This window comes from Quercus lobata, chromosome 4 (genome assembly GCF_001633185.2).
Source record: "Quercus lobata isolate SW786 chromosome 4, ValleyOak3.0 Primary Assembly, whole genome shotgun sequence".
Classification (NCBI taxonomy): domain Eukaryota; kingdom Viridiplantae; phylum Streptophyta; class Magnoliopsida; order Fagales; family Fagaceae; genus Quercus; species Quercus lobata.
The window spans coordinates 83,862,468-83,879,309 of record NC_044907.1 but is presented as its reverse complement, the minus strand read 5'-3'; the positions used below and the strand labels follow the sequence as shown (position 1 = coordinate 83,879,309).

Below are 16,842 nucleotides of genomic sequence, written 5' to 3'. Positions count from 1 at the left end.
GGTTTGTTGGAACCTTGGTTTTGGCTAGAGGAGGTGTCTGAAGACATTTCACCTTTTGTAACCCATGATAAAGTTTTGATTCAACAAATTTCACGATCTTGATTCTCGCAGAAAAAGCAATTAATTATTATGAAGAGATGTATCCCAATTTCTCCTAACAAGGAATTGGATAAAATCATTATTTCCAAGGACTTATATTTTACAAGTTGAGTTTTATTATATGTCAAAGTACATTGTTGTTCTCTAAAATTTGACCCATGATTGTTTTGATTTATAAAATTTAACGTGATTGCTTTTAGTCCTTGACAAATTTTAAATAATTACTTCTATTTCCTAGCTAACATGTCTATCGGAGCAATGATATGTGTTGATGATCATTTTGGGAATCAGAATAGAAAGAAGAAGCCCAGTAACATGAGCAGAAAAGAGTTGGTAAGAGGATAGAAAAACCATTAAGCCCAAGCGGCAGGAATAATGGATCATAGGTCCATGAAATAAACAAATGGGCCTTGAGGAAGCAAACCCATGGGCAATATGTGTGAAGAAAAGTGAGAAATGGGCTACAGCAGGCCCAAAATAATGCAAGCAAAGAAAGTAAGGGGTTGATAGCAAGCCCATGAGCTCCAAAGATAAGGGATAGGGTAATTGGGCCGGGGGAGCCCAAAGAAGTTAGTAAAAACCCATGGGAATACAGAGTTGGGACAAGGGCCAAGGAAGCCCAGGGAAAGCAAATGAGCCAAGAATACCCAAGAGGAAGCAAATGGGATATTGGAGCCCGCAAGTAATGTAATAAAAGAACCAATGGTCATACTGAGTCATTGGGAGAAGAATAAACGGCAAGCCCAAAGAGGCCTAGTAGGATTGGGTCAAATAACATCACAGTAAGAATAATAGAATGGTATGGCAGGAAATAATAGCAGTAAAAGAGCAGGTTGAAAGAAGGCAAAGCCCACCATCAAATAAAGCCCAGCCCCTAAGGGGAGCAAGCCATAAAAGAATGGGAAATCAGAAAACAAAAGTCAAGGATGAGCTACAGACTGTGTAGACAAGCCTCTAGACCACGGCGAACGCATAAACAGCAGGCAGATTTTGGACATACATAGAAATGAGGCAAGTGCAAGGCCCAGACATCACCAGCCTGTACCCAGCCAATACAAGACACTGTGAAGTCATGGGTCAGAGGTAAGAGGGCATGGTCTGGCGGTGGTGAGGGGGAAAAACCTATTCTAAGATTCCTGCTCAGATTTTTTTGGGAGAAATGTCCTGCTAGGATGACAAACCACCCAAAAGAAGAAATGATGAGTTGAAACCACTAGGTGCATGCCATGAGGGATAGAGAGAGAAAGCACTCACACCGTAGCAGGTAAAAGTGCCACGATAGACAAACAAACAAAATAGTCTTCTTCGTCTGGTAATGGGGAGTGGCACAGCCAACACAGATAGATCAGTGGTGGTCGGCAAGTACACCCAGACCAGACAAAGGTGGTTAAAGGCTAAAATAGTAAAATTCGATCACGGCAGACACTATAAAAAGGGACCCTTGCCGTGCACAGGGAGAAACACAATTACGGTAATAGTAATCTCTAGGAGAAAATCGTAAAAATAGGAGTAAATACTAAGAAAAGAAGGAAAACAACAAAGGAAAAAGAGAGAACTCAGAACGACAAGCATGCACCAATAAGTTGATTCCCTCCCTCCCTCTCAAAGTCCTGCTCTCTATCAAAAGCAAAGGGTTCTCTTGGGCACCAACCATTCAAGTCTGGTTCCTTTAAAGTAATTAATTTCCACGATAGGATTTCCCTAGGAAATTATTCGCATTGAGGAAGATCGTTCTTCCCTCTTTGGTTTTGGTCCTGTAGCACAACTTGGCACATCAGATTAATTTTATTTCTTTATTTTGTTAACTCATGTCTTACCCACTTATTCCCAATATTCCCTTTATGAAAGTGCTTGTGATTATCATTTTAATTGGGGGTTATTTATTCACTTTGATTAAAAGCCAAAGTACTTTCTTTTATTATATTATTATATGTCTACTTGCCATAACTCATCTAAAGTAGTTCTACTTGCCGTAAGCATGCTCCTGGCAAACGAGGTATAGTTTGTGCATAAACCGAACCAAATTGAGTTGCAGTTGGACCGATCTTAACTTCCTTACTCAGAACACTTGGGCCCAGTACCACATGAGGCAGCCCAGCCTAACATTGTAAAAAAGGTCCATCACATTAAATTGGTGACTCCGTTGAGGAGTTGAGAAATAGGTAGGGACAGAAGCCCTCGCAAACAAATGCCTCCAGGATCCAAGATGACGCAAAACATGAGTGTCGTGCCCTCATGAGGAAATTCGATTTCCTTGTACATTTCTTGAAACATACAAAACATAATGTTTAGAATTGATATATATATATATATATAGAGAGAGAGAGAGAGAGAGAGAGAGAGAGAGAGAGAGCCGAGGAAGTGTTGATAACATTCTAAAGAAGATGTTACTTTGGCCTTGGTTATCAACCAATTTGAAGCAATTGGAGAGAAAAAGACGTGGGTGGCAGAGTTTGTCTAGTGTTAATCTATTTGGTAATGTTTCCAATGAGGTACAACCATTTGCTTCAACCATCCAAATGCTTGATGAAAATTGTGGCAATGTACGAAGTTGTGTGCAATTCCTCAAATAAATAGTATTCAATTTAGATAGTTGAATGATACTTTCAGGAAGGCAATCAAAATTATTTCCACTTACATCTAACCTGTTTAAAGAGGAAATGTGGCCAAAATCTTTAGGAATTGCTGAGAGATTACAGTCACTCAGATCCAATATCGTTAATGAACTCAAGCCTGGCATGGAAGGCAACAACAAGTTCATAGGATTTAGGCTTCTTCTTGGCATTAGATAAAAAGGGAAAAGCATATTCCATAGTTTACGTGGTGGCCCTTTACAATAGAGGAAGGCGGTTCTCTTAAAGCAGTTCCACTCACATCAAGCTCTTCTAGACTTTCAACATTCCATAGGTTCTCCGGTAGATTGTCAAGCTTTAAGCATCCAGCCAAATTGATATCTTTAAGTGACCTGAAGCTACAAATGATACTAGGAAGACACACAAGATTTTTGCAATCTCTCAAATGCAATGAAGCAAGGTTAGTTAAATGTTCAACTGAAGATGGAAGTTTTGTAATAGCAATTCCATCTAAGTGAAGTTTTGATAAGCATTTCATATTTCCAATAAACTGTGGAATTCTCTTAATTTTTGAACAGCCAGAAAGAATAAGAATCTCAAGAGACTCCATTTCAAATTTACTTGGAAGACTATTAAGTTTTCTACAACCTTTTAGATTAAGATGAGTAAGCTTTTTATGAACTACAATAGATGGGTGAACTTCACTTAAATTTTTACAACCTTTAACATCTAATTTCTCAAGATTTAGGACTCCATTGAAGTTAGGGGTTGCAATGAGGTTGAAGGAGTCTTTCAATTTGATGGACTTCAAATTGCCAAAATGCTATTAAAAGTAAAAAATAGTAAATAAGAACAAATAGATTAGGTTCCAAAAAGATTAGAATTTATAACCTTTTATTAAACAAATAAGAGTACTTCAATAACAATGTTGCCTTTATTCCTTTCCAAAGTCGAACAATTTTGCTATGGCACATGCAAAGTTCAACAAGCTCATCTGATTGGTAACTTGATGGCAAAGATTTTGAAGAATATCCACTCCAATCAAGATATCTTAAGCCATTAGAAAGATGTTTTGGACCATACGGAAGGTGAACACCATGAATTATAAGCAACTTAAGGTTAGGAAACTTTGAAAAGGCATCAAGGTTCCAATGTGCCTTTACAGATTTGTGTAGTTCACCCAATTCAAGCAATGGAGGAAGCTTAAGGACTATGCCTTGAATTGTTTCTGTTCCCTAAAAGTCAAGAAAAATATATGGGTGAATTACAAGATATATGGTTTTTTTATAGGTAAATTGCAAGATATTTGGTTACTAGAATGGTTCAAATTTTAATTTTGTTAAGTTATGTTATAAGGTATATGCTAAGTTCTCTAAATGATCTCTTACCGTGATTTTCATCAAGCCATTCATTGGGTAAATTGCAAGATATATGATTACTAGAATGGTTCAAATTTTAACTTTGTTAAATAATGTGATAAGGGATATGCTCAAGTTCTCTAAATGACCACTTACCGCGTTTTTTGTCAACACATTGTGAATGTCCTTATATAGCCATAATCTGCTCCACTTCCTAGGTTCTTGAGGATCATCTTGGCAAACTATGTCTTGTCCCATTTTTTGTAGTAATTCATATATCCAAAATTTATTTTCAAAATCTTTCAAGAGAGACTTTTCAATAAGAACACTTAATCCAATTTTAGGGTGAAGACCAAGACAATCTAGTATTTCTACTACATAATTTGTCTTTCATATTGAAGAAACATGCTATATGTAGAAATATTTATTTTTCCACTCTTTGTAGTCCATCAAACTTATTTCAAGTATTTTGTTTATTTCTTCTGCAGAAAAATCCTTGAGCCTATCTAATACACTTTGCCATTCCTCCTTACTTTTATTGAATAAAAAAGAACCCAAAACCTTAATAGCTAGAGGAAGGCCTTAGGCATAATTTACAAACTATTCAGACAACCTTAAATAATCTTTGGCGGGATGAACTTTTTTAAAAGAATTCAAACTAAAAAGATGAAGAGCATCATCATCATTCAATCCTTTAACTTCATATATTTCAAATACTTTATTTCTTATCAGCAAATGCATATCTCTTTTTGTGACAATAACTCTACTACCTAGACCAAACCAGTTAAGCTCCCAAGCTAAGTTTTCTAATTGGTTGAATTGATTTACACCATCAAGAACAAGAAAAATCCTTTTATGACATAACCTATTCTTGATCGTGAGAACTCTGTCATCAACATCCTGTATATTCACACTTCTTTCACTCAAAATTTCACAAATAAGTTTTTGTTGTGATGGAAGTAAACCATGTTTTCGAGATTCTTCTTCAATATTAGTAATAAAACCACCACCTTCAAAATTATTAATAATCATCCTATAGACAACTCTAGTAAGAGTTGTCTTACCGATTCCCCCCATCCCCCAAACCCTTATGATGCGAATATCATTCAATCCTATAGCCAAAAGCGACATCAGTTCATCCACTTGAGAATCTATTCCTACTAAACCTCTGGTATCTATTGGGATTGCATAACTTAATTTGTGCAATATCACTTCTACAACATCTTGGATAAATTCTGACTCATGCCTGTAAAGAAGAGAGACAATTAAACAATGCAACTGAATCACGCATATTACCCTCCGCCTCCCAAAAGAAATATGATATTTAGTGTTAAGTTTCAATGTAAATTATCCTCAAATTCTAGCAAATCTCACACTGAGAAGTAGAGAATTAAGTAAATGAAATAACTCGTACACAGGGGTATACTAATCTCATATCACTAAGAATAGAGTAATGAGTTACAGGTGGAGTCATATAAACAATGCTATTAAGTTTGACAAAATATTGATTTAAAAAATGTTAATTAATATAATTATTAAAATAAATTAACATATTACTATTTTGATTCTCAAAATTAAATTAAAAAATATATAAACAGAAGTTTAATTTTCACATAAATATAACTTAAGTATAAATTTTAATTAATTTTCAAAGCATAGTATTAATTCCAAGATATTACCAAAAATCTATATATATATATATATATATATTTATTCATCAATAGAATAGCTTAAGAAGAAAAATCCAAATATAAGGAAAGTAAACAAAAAATTAAACTACTTAAGAGTACCTAACTAATATAAGTGCTAAAACGTTTTTTTGGAGAAGCCTCTTATATGGATATGGGGAATATAGGGTTGAAAGATGCTTTCGTTGAAAAACACACACACACACACACACACACACATATATATATATATATAGTGTGATTGTGTTTGGAAGCTGAAAGATGCATGGTAGCTTGTGGTACTTAAAAAAAAACCACTGTGTGAGAATTGAAAATTTGTTTCTAGTGAATTTTAGTTAGTGTTACTCAAGAAGGTATATATGGAGTTTCCAAGTTATGCTAAATATTATTGTCTTGTGTGAATTTTCTAATATATTATTTGTATGAATGCACATTTGCTATTTTCAAATGACAACAAACTAGTATTGAATTTGTTTAAGACAAGCGTATACAAGCTTGGCCTTGTTCGTATAAAAGTTAGTTGTCTTATTCACATGAATCATATTAAGCTTCATTAATTTCAAGTTATTGTAGTAAAGAATGAAAATTAATTTTATTTTAAAGTCAGTGAGGAAATCTATTGTAAATCATTTTAAATCTAGTGAAAATAGCCAAATACCACGTTTTGGCAAAGTTTGTGGCAATCTAGCACTATTTGGAAAATATTTAAGAATCTACCACTTTTTTAGTACTCGAGTGTGATAAAATTGAGTTCTATAGGAAACTCATGTTTAGTGAACTCGAGTTCCTAGTGTGTCTGCCACCATGGCACTAGCTGAGCTAGATTTTGGGCATTAAACAATTCCACCGGCACCCGATGATCTCAAGCTCGAGTACTGTATATCCTGAACTCGAGTACTGTGTTAATGTAAATTTACAGTACTCGAGCTCCCTAAACACAAGTATGGCTCGGGTTTCATAGCTCTTGAATGCCCACTGTACTCAAGTTCATGGAACTCGGGTTTGGCTCGGGTTGGCCCACCATACTCAAGTTCATTGAACTCGGGTTTGGCAATCCCCACCTTTATCTATATATGCTTAGGGTAATATGGACCACTAGAGCAATTATGATCTCCACCACCATATCACCAACCCCATCCAATACCACAACGCGAAAGACATATCACACAATTGCACATTCATAGTTGGGCCAACTTATTGAAAGAAGACAAATATATGGATAAAAATGGAACATAGATACTTTGAGAATTTTATGGAATGAGACATGGAATTTACATATATACCATGAATATATATTTCACACTAATGAAAAAAGAAAGTTCGAGTTTATGTTAGTCATAGATAGATAGTGAAATTAAATTCTTTGAGATCTAAGTTTATCTTGTGAAAGCACATGCCTAGGTGCACTACAAATAATTCAAAAAAAGCAAACCCTATTTTGATCAAGTTCTAGGGGCTGTTTCGTATACCCACTCAAACACACATTTTCAATTTTTAAACAACATTACATGTATTTTTATATACTTTTTCATCCAAACATATTTCTACATATGTTTTCAAACAACAAAATACATATTTTCAAACACATATACCAAACACTGTAGTAGCACAACTTTTTTTTTTTTTTTCAATTGTTAATAAACGATCTATAAAATGATTTTTTTGGGGATAATAAGTGTGGTACATATTAACTTTTGATGGGACATGGTACACCAATAACCAAGCATGTAAACCTGACAGCACATGTTCCATGTCTCCAAGCTAATCAATATACACAAAATCTATTGGCAATTAGTGAATCCAAATAATTAAATACTCTCTCTCTCTCATATCGTGGGCGCATTCTGTCCCATACAACAAAAAAATCCCCCCAATACTAATAGTCCATTCATAAAAGTGAACCCAACAGTTTATAACTGGTCCAAACTTAATTTATAAATATTTTTGTTTATGTTTATTTATTTAACAAATGAGTTCACAATTATATATTCGCGAAAAAACTCGTAAGTAAGAAACTTAATTTAATTGTGTATATAACATTTTTAGTCCATTTTAACTGCAATAATTATATAGAAAATTTTTAATTATAAAAGGTTGATATAAAACTAATTTTTTGAGTTTCTTATCGAAGATTATTCTATATATCTAATTAACTCAAATAATTTAATATTTATTGGTAAACCAAATAATTTGACTTCAACTATAATTTAGTCAATAATTATTAGCCCAGATTTATAAAAGGCTAAAAAATAAATAAATAATTATTAAAAGGAAACGATTTAGAAAGATAAGAGTGAAAATAAAAGGTGAGAAGAAATAACTTGGCAGCAGCATGACTTACAACTCCTATCGATCCAACTAAAAGAGCAAGCAGCAGACAACGCAACTAAGCTATGAATATTGTCAAATTTTTAGAGTCACCTTCTAAAATCACGTCTCCAGTTTTCAGAAATAGCTATAATATACATATTTACTCCTTGAAGGTACAACATTTAGACATTGGTACCTCTCTTCTCTCTCTGTGTGTATAGTTTTTCATATTCTTGGTAATGGGTGTTTGAAATTTGGTCTAGATTTAAGAAGCAATCAAACTTCGACGCAATTTGTTTTTCGATTTATTTTTTGGGTTCAAGATTCTTTAACCTTAAAGAGGAATTGCTTTTGTAATTTTCATTGGGGACCATTTAGAATGTACCTTAGTGATATCAATTTTGGTCTTTTGAGTGGTTTCACATCTATGGTGAGGAATTTCATTGTATTATTCATTGGGAAAAATTATTTCAGGGAAAATAGTTGTAAAGATGTGCTTAGATGTGTGTGTGTTCTAAAAAATGTACTTTTGCACTTTGAAATTTTAGCTCATCAGTATCTTTTACAGTTTTATATGAATTTTTATGCCTAAGGTACATAACTGTCCGATGAAATTCCTGAAAGAGAAATAGTAACATGGAATTTGATGATTGCAGGTTATATATTGTGCTGTGGAACATGTTTATCTGTGGGTATGTATGGAATGGAGGGATGGCTTTTTAATACTATGCCTGACTGGAATGTTATTTCAACTAGACATCATTCCTTGCACCGATGATCAAAGCATTATCACCTGTGCGCTGCAGATGGGCAGTTATTTCATTAAGCAGTTATGGTATGAAATGAAATATAATAGTTTAATTAAAATGTGTACCAACCTTGTTAATGATATTGACCATTCCATAACTTCTCCAACTCCTAAATAAATTCTTCTCAAATTACAAAAGTTTTGGAGGTATTGTTTACTTTTAGGTTGTACGTGTTTCCATTTTTATTTTTATCTTTTTTTGCTCCTTTTATTATTCTAATTGCTGCCGAACTTTGGTTTTCAGCTCAACCAATTATACATATTGATTTACTTTTGCTTTCCTAAGAATCGGGTGGACGTCATAAAGACTTTTGAGTTGTGATTTTTGGTGACGTGCTGCTTCCAAGATGGGTGTATTATATTGTTTGATAAGAGTGGGTTTTGGTGGGGGATATATGTGGTGTGGGATTTAATATTCGTGACAGTAGGTTCAGAAATTAGGTCAAGTTTGAAGAGGCAATCAAACTTCAAGCATTTCCTTCTCTCTCCTCTCTCTCTCTCTATAATATATATATAATATGTATACTATACACACACACACACACACACCACACACACACACATATATATATATATATATATATATTTTTTTTTTTTTTCTTTTTTTGGTTGAATTTTCTTTAACCATAAGAGGAATTGCTTTTGTATTTTTCTTTGCGAACTATTTTGAATGTGCTTTAGTAAGATAAATTTTGGTCTCACCACCAAATTATAATGATCTCATACATAATACTTTATACCATATAACCCCACCTCGTGTTGTTAGTCTTGCTTGTTTTTCGGTTGTTTATGCTTCCATTTCATTTTTCTTTTTCTTTCATCTTTAGTTTGTTCATCAAAAATGTAGTAACTAGTTATTAAGAAGATGGAGTTATTGTAAAACTGGTAATAGAGATCATATTTTCTTTGGATGTTCCTTTGGTAACAAAAGGAATGAAAAGTTGGAATGATGATATCAATTAGACAGTAAACTCTTTGAAGGGTAAGAGTTTCAAGTAAATTGGCTTGGACTGCAACTATGTGTTTCATCTGGTTAGTCAGGAATGCAAAAAGTAAAGAGGCATTAGTCCAATCAATCATGGCAACTGGGCCAGTGTTAGATTCATATTAGCCTATTAGTTAAACTGATCCCAAATCTATTAAGAATATTAGTCTATATTTTAGTGCTGGTGTATTTATACTGCTAAGTCGGTTGTAATTTCTCTCTATTGAATGAAAATTTTCTTGTGTCTCTTCACTTTTGTGGCTCCTTACTCCTTAGCAAAGGTTATGTGGCTAGGAATTTCTTTTGTATTATTCCTTGTGAAAAATAGTTGTAAAGAAGTGCTTATATTTGTACATGTTCACCTATTAAATATATATATATATATATATATATTTATTTATTTATGTGTTCAATTTTTTTGTGCCCAAGTAGAATGTCATTTCAACCAGAGATCTTGCCTTGTAGAGATGATCAAAGCATTGTCACCAATACACTGCAGATTAACAGGTGTTTTATTAAGCAGTTATGGTATAAAATGAGATATAGTAGTTTTAGTAAAATCTGTACCACCAACCTTATTAATAATCTTGACCATTCCATCAAATTTGCATATTTCTACTCTTTTATTAGAATCCAAGAACCATTTAGTTTGGATAAGATCTCACAGTTACTGAATTTATTGAACCAAATTCCATTATTAATTGGCTCTCTATTTGTGTGGGATGCTGATTTTTTTCTTCTATTATTGTTGTTATTGAAGCCACTCTTAGGGCTTTTTTTTGGCTAGTAACTCTATGGGAAATTCAGAAATGCAGCAGTGAGGGCGTGGTTGAAGGGAAGGCTGTCAATCCAGTTTGCTATAGGACACAATTTGTTGATTGTCAAGAATGGCAAGTGCTGATTTCAATGTAAGTAAATACTAAAAGAGAATGTTGCTTGTGAGGTTCAAGCTTTCTATGCAATAATTGAATGGGGAACCAAATTGCAATAGGCTGTTATGGTTGGATGGCTTAGTTGAAATCCATAGTCCATTATCAGACAATTTGTGAAGCCTTGTCCTTTGTATTATGAAAGGCAAAGTAGCTGCACTTGTACTTAACAGTAGCTCTTAGGTTTGCTGCTTTGTTATGGAAAGCAAATACCAAGCTGGGAGATACAAGCTATTAAGAAAGGCATTGCTTAATGTACTGTGTTTGCAATTTTCTAAGCTCTCAGCTTGCTAATTCTTCAGTTTCCTGTTTGATGCACAAAGCCTGGTCTTCTTCTTATGCAACTTTTATGTTAAACATTGTATGTACTGATGACAATTTTCAAGCTCAACCGTTTAAAAAATATAGTTTAGGATGCTGTTGACTTACCACCATTTTGACTAATGGTGAAAATTGTTGTTGAAACTATACTTTCAGCCACCAAATAATCCTGGATTAAAGAATAATCTGGACAACATTGCACATTGTACTCAAAATCATAGCTTTAAGATATACCACTACGTTGAATGCTAAAGTATACTAGCTAGTAAGACCATCATTTTCTCTCTGTTTTGGAATTTTTCTTGATAGTGAGAGCACGGAAAATTTAGCTTTGATTTGTAGTTTATCTTCTCATTAAAAAACAAGAAGAAAGATTTTTAGTTTATCTAACTCAATTTCATTTCAAATTTTCAGCTGCTTTATGATTTATGGTTGGATGCAAAGTGGGCCAGTAATCCAGCATTGGATTGATTTATTGGATTCTTGCAAAGATGGTCACATTAGCCAAATTCTAGCATCAGGTAGTAAAACCTTGTCTTCATTTCTTATCGTTGTTAACTGTGAAGGTCAACAGAAATACAAAATTTAATCAGTAAGGAAGACACATTGACTAAATTACGCTATTTGGGAGGGACTTTGTTGCAGATATTGAATGAAATGAAGCAGCCTTCTGTAAGAATACATCTTCCAACAGAAGTTATAATATTGAAAACAACACTCAAGAACCTGAATTTATATCTTGCTGACATTCAATGTTTTTCTAAATAAACTCTAATTATAGGATAGACATGAAATTTAGATAGAAATGGGAAACTATAAATCCATATTTCTGTTTGTTTGATTTGGATTTTAAGTTAATTTTAGTATGACAAGTTGGTTCACCTGATTGTGTTTTTGTGGGAACAACCTTTCCTCTTATTATATGATCTTTAAGAAGTAAAAAATCATTGGCGATGATATATCTGGTATATTGCTTTGATGTATACCTTATTCGCTGATTGTTCAATCTTTCTTTTTCCTTTTCTTCTACATTTTATTTTTCTTTGTTTCTCCCTAATGTCCATTTTATGGTTTGCCCAATTTGAATCTCTAGTGAGCTTAAAGATTGAGGAAAGAAATTATTTAGGTCTGAGAGGGCAAACACCTAATCTTTCTTTTTCCTTTCTTTTCTCTTTTATCTTTCGAAACAGCAGCAAGTTAGAGATAAGTACTAGAAATTTGTGATAATTCTATTTTATTTTATTTTTTTTTTTTTTCATTTTCAAAGTTGTCTTTGGATTAGTGTATGCTATGGTACTTTCATTTCCGTAAATGTCGCATAGCAGTATGGAACAAAAAACCAAGGTCTTAGTTGTCACTGAATTTTTATTTGCAAATTTTCAGGCAAGTTTTACATTGGTTATGCGATCTAAAGGAGGCTAACCAGTTATTGTAGATATTCTAAACCATTGAAAACATGGAAATGGCGAAGCACTCCCACTCATTTTGCAAGTCTGGTAATTAAAAATATTTTTCTTATCGTCATTTCATAATGTGCCACTGCGTTAGTTGTTCTGTATATTCTACTTTGGTCTTTGTAAATAGTATAGTGCCTCTACTCCCTTGATAACTGATTGGATCTTGAATTTTTCAACTGTCATCTGCAATTCCTATTAGAAGCTTTTGGTAGCAAACACCATGATGCCAAAATCCTTTTGTGTCTTCTATGAATTTCCTGCCCGTCAGTTCTGAGGATCATAAACTACCTATCAAGCTTGACCTGGTTGCAAATTGTAATATCTATCCCTTTAAGCATGTATATTAATGAGAAGGCATATTAGGCTTACTATACAGCTTCAGATCGTGGTAATGATGGAACTTGCAGTCTTTGAAATCCTGACTCAGACTGTTCAATGGTGAAAATTCTTACTACTTGAGAGATGTATAATAATGTTGCTGCTTGAGAGATGTATTATGACTTTGATATTACAGTAGTGGATTTCAATGAATTTGTTCTCTCTTTTCAATACGAAGTAGATAAAATGAAGGTTTTTGAGGCTAGGCCTTGGTCTGTTAGAGTTGAAATTGAGGTATTCTTACTACTTTTAATGCTAATTTTTGTGTGCAGGGCATAACATGGGCTAGAAGTCAATCTTTTTATTTGTTTTAATTTTTTGCTTCCTCTAGGATCCAAATCATGGTCCAACTCCAAATATTGGCTCTTTCAATCAGTCATGCCAGCACCTCTAACCACGGTCCACAATAAAACTCATACCTCAACAAACCCACCAACAAAAAGAACACCTGGTGAACCTTTAATTCCAACCAAGTGTAAACAGTGTTTTTTCCACCAACACGGGTCTGAAGAGGTGCACAAGCTTTGTAGAAGTAAACCCATCTGGTGAACCGGGCCAGAGGGAGTTGGGCCCAAATGGTGTTCGAAATATCTTGCTAACATAATATTAAGCTTGCCTCCTCTTGTTTCTTCTTTTTTTTTTTTTGGGTGAGAATTGACATAGTATTAAGCTAATTCCATAAGGTGGAATTAATAATGGTTTGCCTTCCAAAATGTGTTGAGCACTAATAATAAAGCATTTATTCGGATTCTTGGCGTGGTGGTCTGTTTTGCATATTTTTCTTATAAATAATTTCTTTCCAATCAATAAAGCAGTAGAATTTTAACATGATACATCTTATATAAGTACAATTTTATCTATTAGACGGCTAATATTGTTCCCTTGTTTTAACCTGGCAACATCAAACTTTTCAATGCTGCTCTTGATACAAAGATGTTAAAATTATAGTTAAATGATTAATTTCATTATTTTTTAACAACTTAAACTCTTGGAAAAATCAGTAATTTATCAGGGAAGAAAATTATTTTAAAACTAAATTGGACAAAAAATAAAAAATAGCTCTATAATTTAAAAATGTCACACATAAAATTTATAAATTAACTTTTAGGAAAACAATGGATTAATGAAAATACTACAAAATTGCAATAACAGTAAATGATTAGCACTTAAATTTATAAATTAAAGAATAATAATAATACATTTTTTTTTTGAGAAGTAGAATAATAATAATACTTATTACAATTTTTTATGCTAAATAGTTTTAAAAGACAAATTACTGTTATTATGCCATCTTTTGTTATTCCTAACATCTAAAAACTATATATCAATTTAGTTACTAAACAAGTTACAAGTGTAAGTGTGTAACAACATTCAAACACTTTATAACCGTGATTTGCTATATGTTTCGAAAAGTCTAAAAGTTTTTCAATGAGAACTCTTTATCACGATAAATCAACAGCTAAAAACTCTAATTAGAACTCTGCTATGAATAATTTTTACTGCTGTGCTTGGACTAGGAAGCAACACAAATCTATCTATTTGGAATACCATATTAATTTCCGAAGTCCTTAACCCGTACGTAGCCCCAAAACTGAAGAGAAGCTCTCTTCTTCATGTCATTTTTTTTTTCTTTTTTCTAATTTCCAAAACTTCTAATCTACCATTTCAACAGCTAAACGCCTAAACCAACATATTCACCCTTATTTTGGGGAATAGTAAGTTGCCACTTTATATTTTGTAATAAAGGGTAATGTCTCCCTAATATTTTGTCTTCATATAAATTTTTTTCTTTGTTACTATTTTGAGACACAAATTTAGATATTTTATTTGTTAATATTTATAATTTTTTCTGAAACGCTAAAAGCTATATGTATTGTTTGTTTTTTTCTAGACTAGTTTTAATAGACTAAAACAAAATATTTTTCTAAGTATTTCTCAAATCCAGGTATACTTTTCCTTGATTCGTCAAGGCTTCACTATGCTACAACAATATATAGCTTATTGTTTTGCGTTAGGTGGTATTAGAGTAGTACAATTCATCCTCAAACTGATGGATAGACACAGGTTATGAACAAAAATCTGAGGAATTTAATTCGTAGTATTTGCTAGGATAAGCCAAAGCAATGGGAAAAAGCACTTGCACGTGCTGAATTTGCCTACAACAATGTTGCCAACAGTTCTACTAGACGATGACCATTTTCAATTGTCTACCGAAAGGCGAAAGGTTCCAAAGCATGCATTGGACTTAGTCAAATTGCCTAAAGTTCCAAGTTTGAGCACTTAACAAGCAATATGGCAGAACATGTTCAGTCAAAATATTGTTGAAAAACACAGTTGATATTGTGTTTATAAATCTTAGTAGGATATTTTTGAAAGAATAAGAAAATTCACATAAAATTCATAGGAATAAACTAAATATAAGAATCTCATATTTGTGGGCACCAAGATTCCTAAGAACCCGGATGCCAAAGGGTAATATGGATTCCCTATATGAAATGCTACCGTATTTATTTTGATTACAATAAATAAAATTTCCATTTCTATATATAAAAAGTATCAATACACGAATAGTGATTCTTTGGTTTGTTCAATTAGCATGGTAGCTATAGTAGCTATGGTGCTCTTTTTTTTCCTTTTTCTTTTTCGGTCATTGGTTTGTGTTTTTTTCTTCTTTTAAATATTTATATGAGGAGCTGTTATATATATTTTTATACTAACACAACAAATTTCATAATATTTTCACAATTATTAAGATGTCATTTTCTTATAAGTCGAAATAAAATAATAAAATATTAGATTGTGACCCACCACAACTGAAAATAAATATTGTGTGAAAATGTTGTAACATTTGTTAGGTGAATGTGTAAAAATTATGGTACTTTTTTGTTCAATATGTACTGTTCATCATTTTTTTTTTTTTTTTTTTTTTTTTTTTTTTTTCAGTCATCAATTTGTGCTCTTTTTGTAAAAAATAATTTTATGAGCTTACATATATATTGTTATACTAACACAACAAATTTCACAATATTTTTACAATTATTGAAGTGTTAATTTCTTATAAGTGAAAATAAAATAATAAAATCTGAGACTATGACCAATCACAACTGAAAATAAATGTTTTTTGAAAATGTTGTAACATTTGTTATTATCACAATATTTTCACAATTTTTGAAATCTCGGTTTCATATAGATCAAATAAAAAAATACTAAGTCCACAACATTTTCACATTAATTTCACAACAAATCATAAGTAAGTTACTATTAATGGATAAAAAAGTGATATTAGTTGTGGGTACATTTTAAAATCAGTAACTATTTGCCAATTAGAATTTGTTATGAAAATATTATGGAGATAGGATATCTATAAAATAAATAATAATATATCAGATCGAAACTTACCACGGCTGAAAATAAAAGTATTGTGAAAATATTGTAACATTTTGTTGTGTTCTTAAACTTATTTATTGGTTTAGTCAAATTTGGTAAGCAAAAATTCATTGTTTCATGTGAATTTTTTTTTGGTTTTTGGTTTTTGGTTTGTTGTTTTTTATTTAATGCATAGTTTAAAGTGGTTGTTCCAATTAAAAATCAATAACAATTTACCACCTAGGATTTGTTGTGGATATAGTATTACTCTAAAATAAAATTATAAAATATCATATCAGGGCCCACCATAGCTAAAATAAAGGTATTGAGAAAATATCGTGACATTTATTGTGTTCTTGACTTTTTCCTTTTTAGCCAATTTGTTGAGAAAATCAATGACAATTTATTGTAATCAAAATAAATTTAAATTTATTTTGATTACAATAAATAAAATTTCCATTTCAATTTATAAAAAGCGCCAATGCACAAATAGTGATTCTTTGGTTTGTTCAATTGGCATGGTAGCTACAGTAGCTATGGTGCTTTTTTTTTTGGTCATCGCTTTGTACT

The 16,842-nt window shown here is 32.3% G+C and overlaps 2 protein-coding genes across 3 annotated transcripts in view; both read left to right on the top strand.

The window, feature by feature from the left end:
- LOC115986391 (putative disease resistance protein At3g14460) overlaps positions 1-16,842 on the top strand; it is a 60,352-nt gene that overhangs the window by 30,947 nt on the left and 12,563 nt on the right. The gene's annotated exons all lie outside the window — the stretch shown is intronic.
- Positions 9,139-13,059, top strand: LOC115986394. 2 transcript variants are annotated; one of them, XM_031109378.1, is made up of 5 exons: positions 9,139-9,164; positions 10,254-10,328; positions 10,582-10,729; positions 11,486-11,592; positions 12,455-13,059. In XM_031109378.1, exons 2-5 carry the CDS (start codon positions 10,289-10,291, stop codon positions 12,481-12,483), a joined length of 324 nt encoding a protein of 107 aa, XP_030965238.1. In that variant the 5' UTR covers positions 9,139-9,164; positions 10,254-10,288; the 3' UTR covers positions 12,484-13,059. The 2 variants fall into 2 exon arrangements, with proteins under 2 accessions (XP_030965238.1, XP_030965239.1); XM_031109379.1 differs by lacking the exon at positions 12,455-13,059 and adding an exon at positions 11,717-12,033.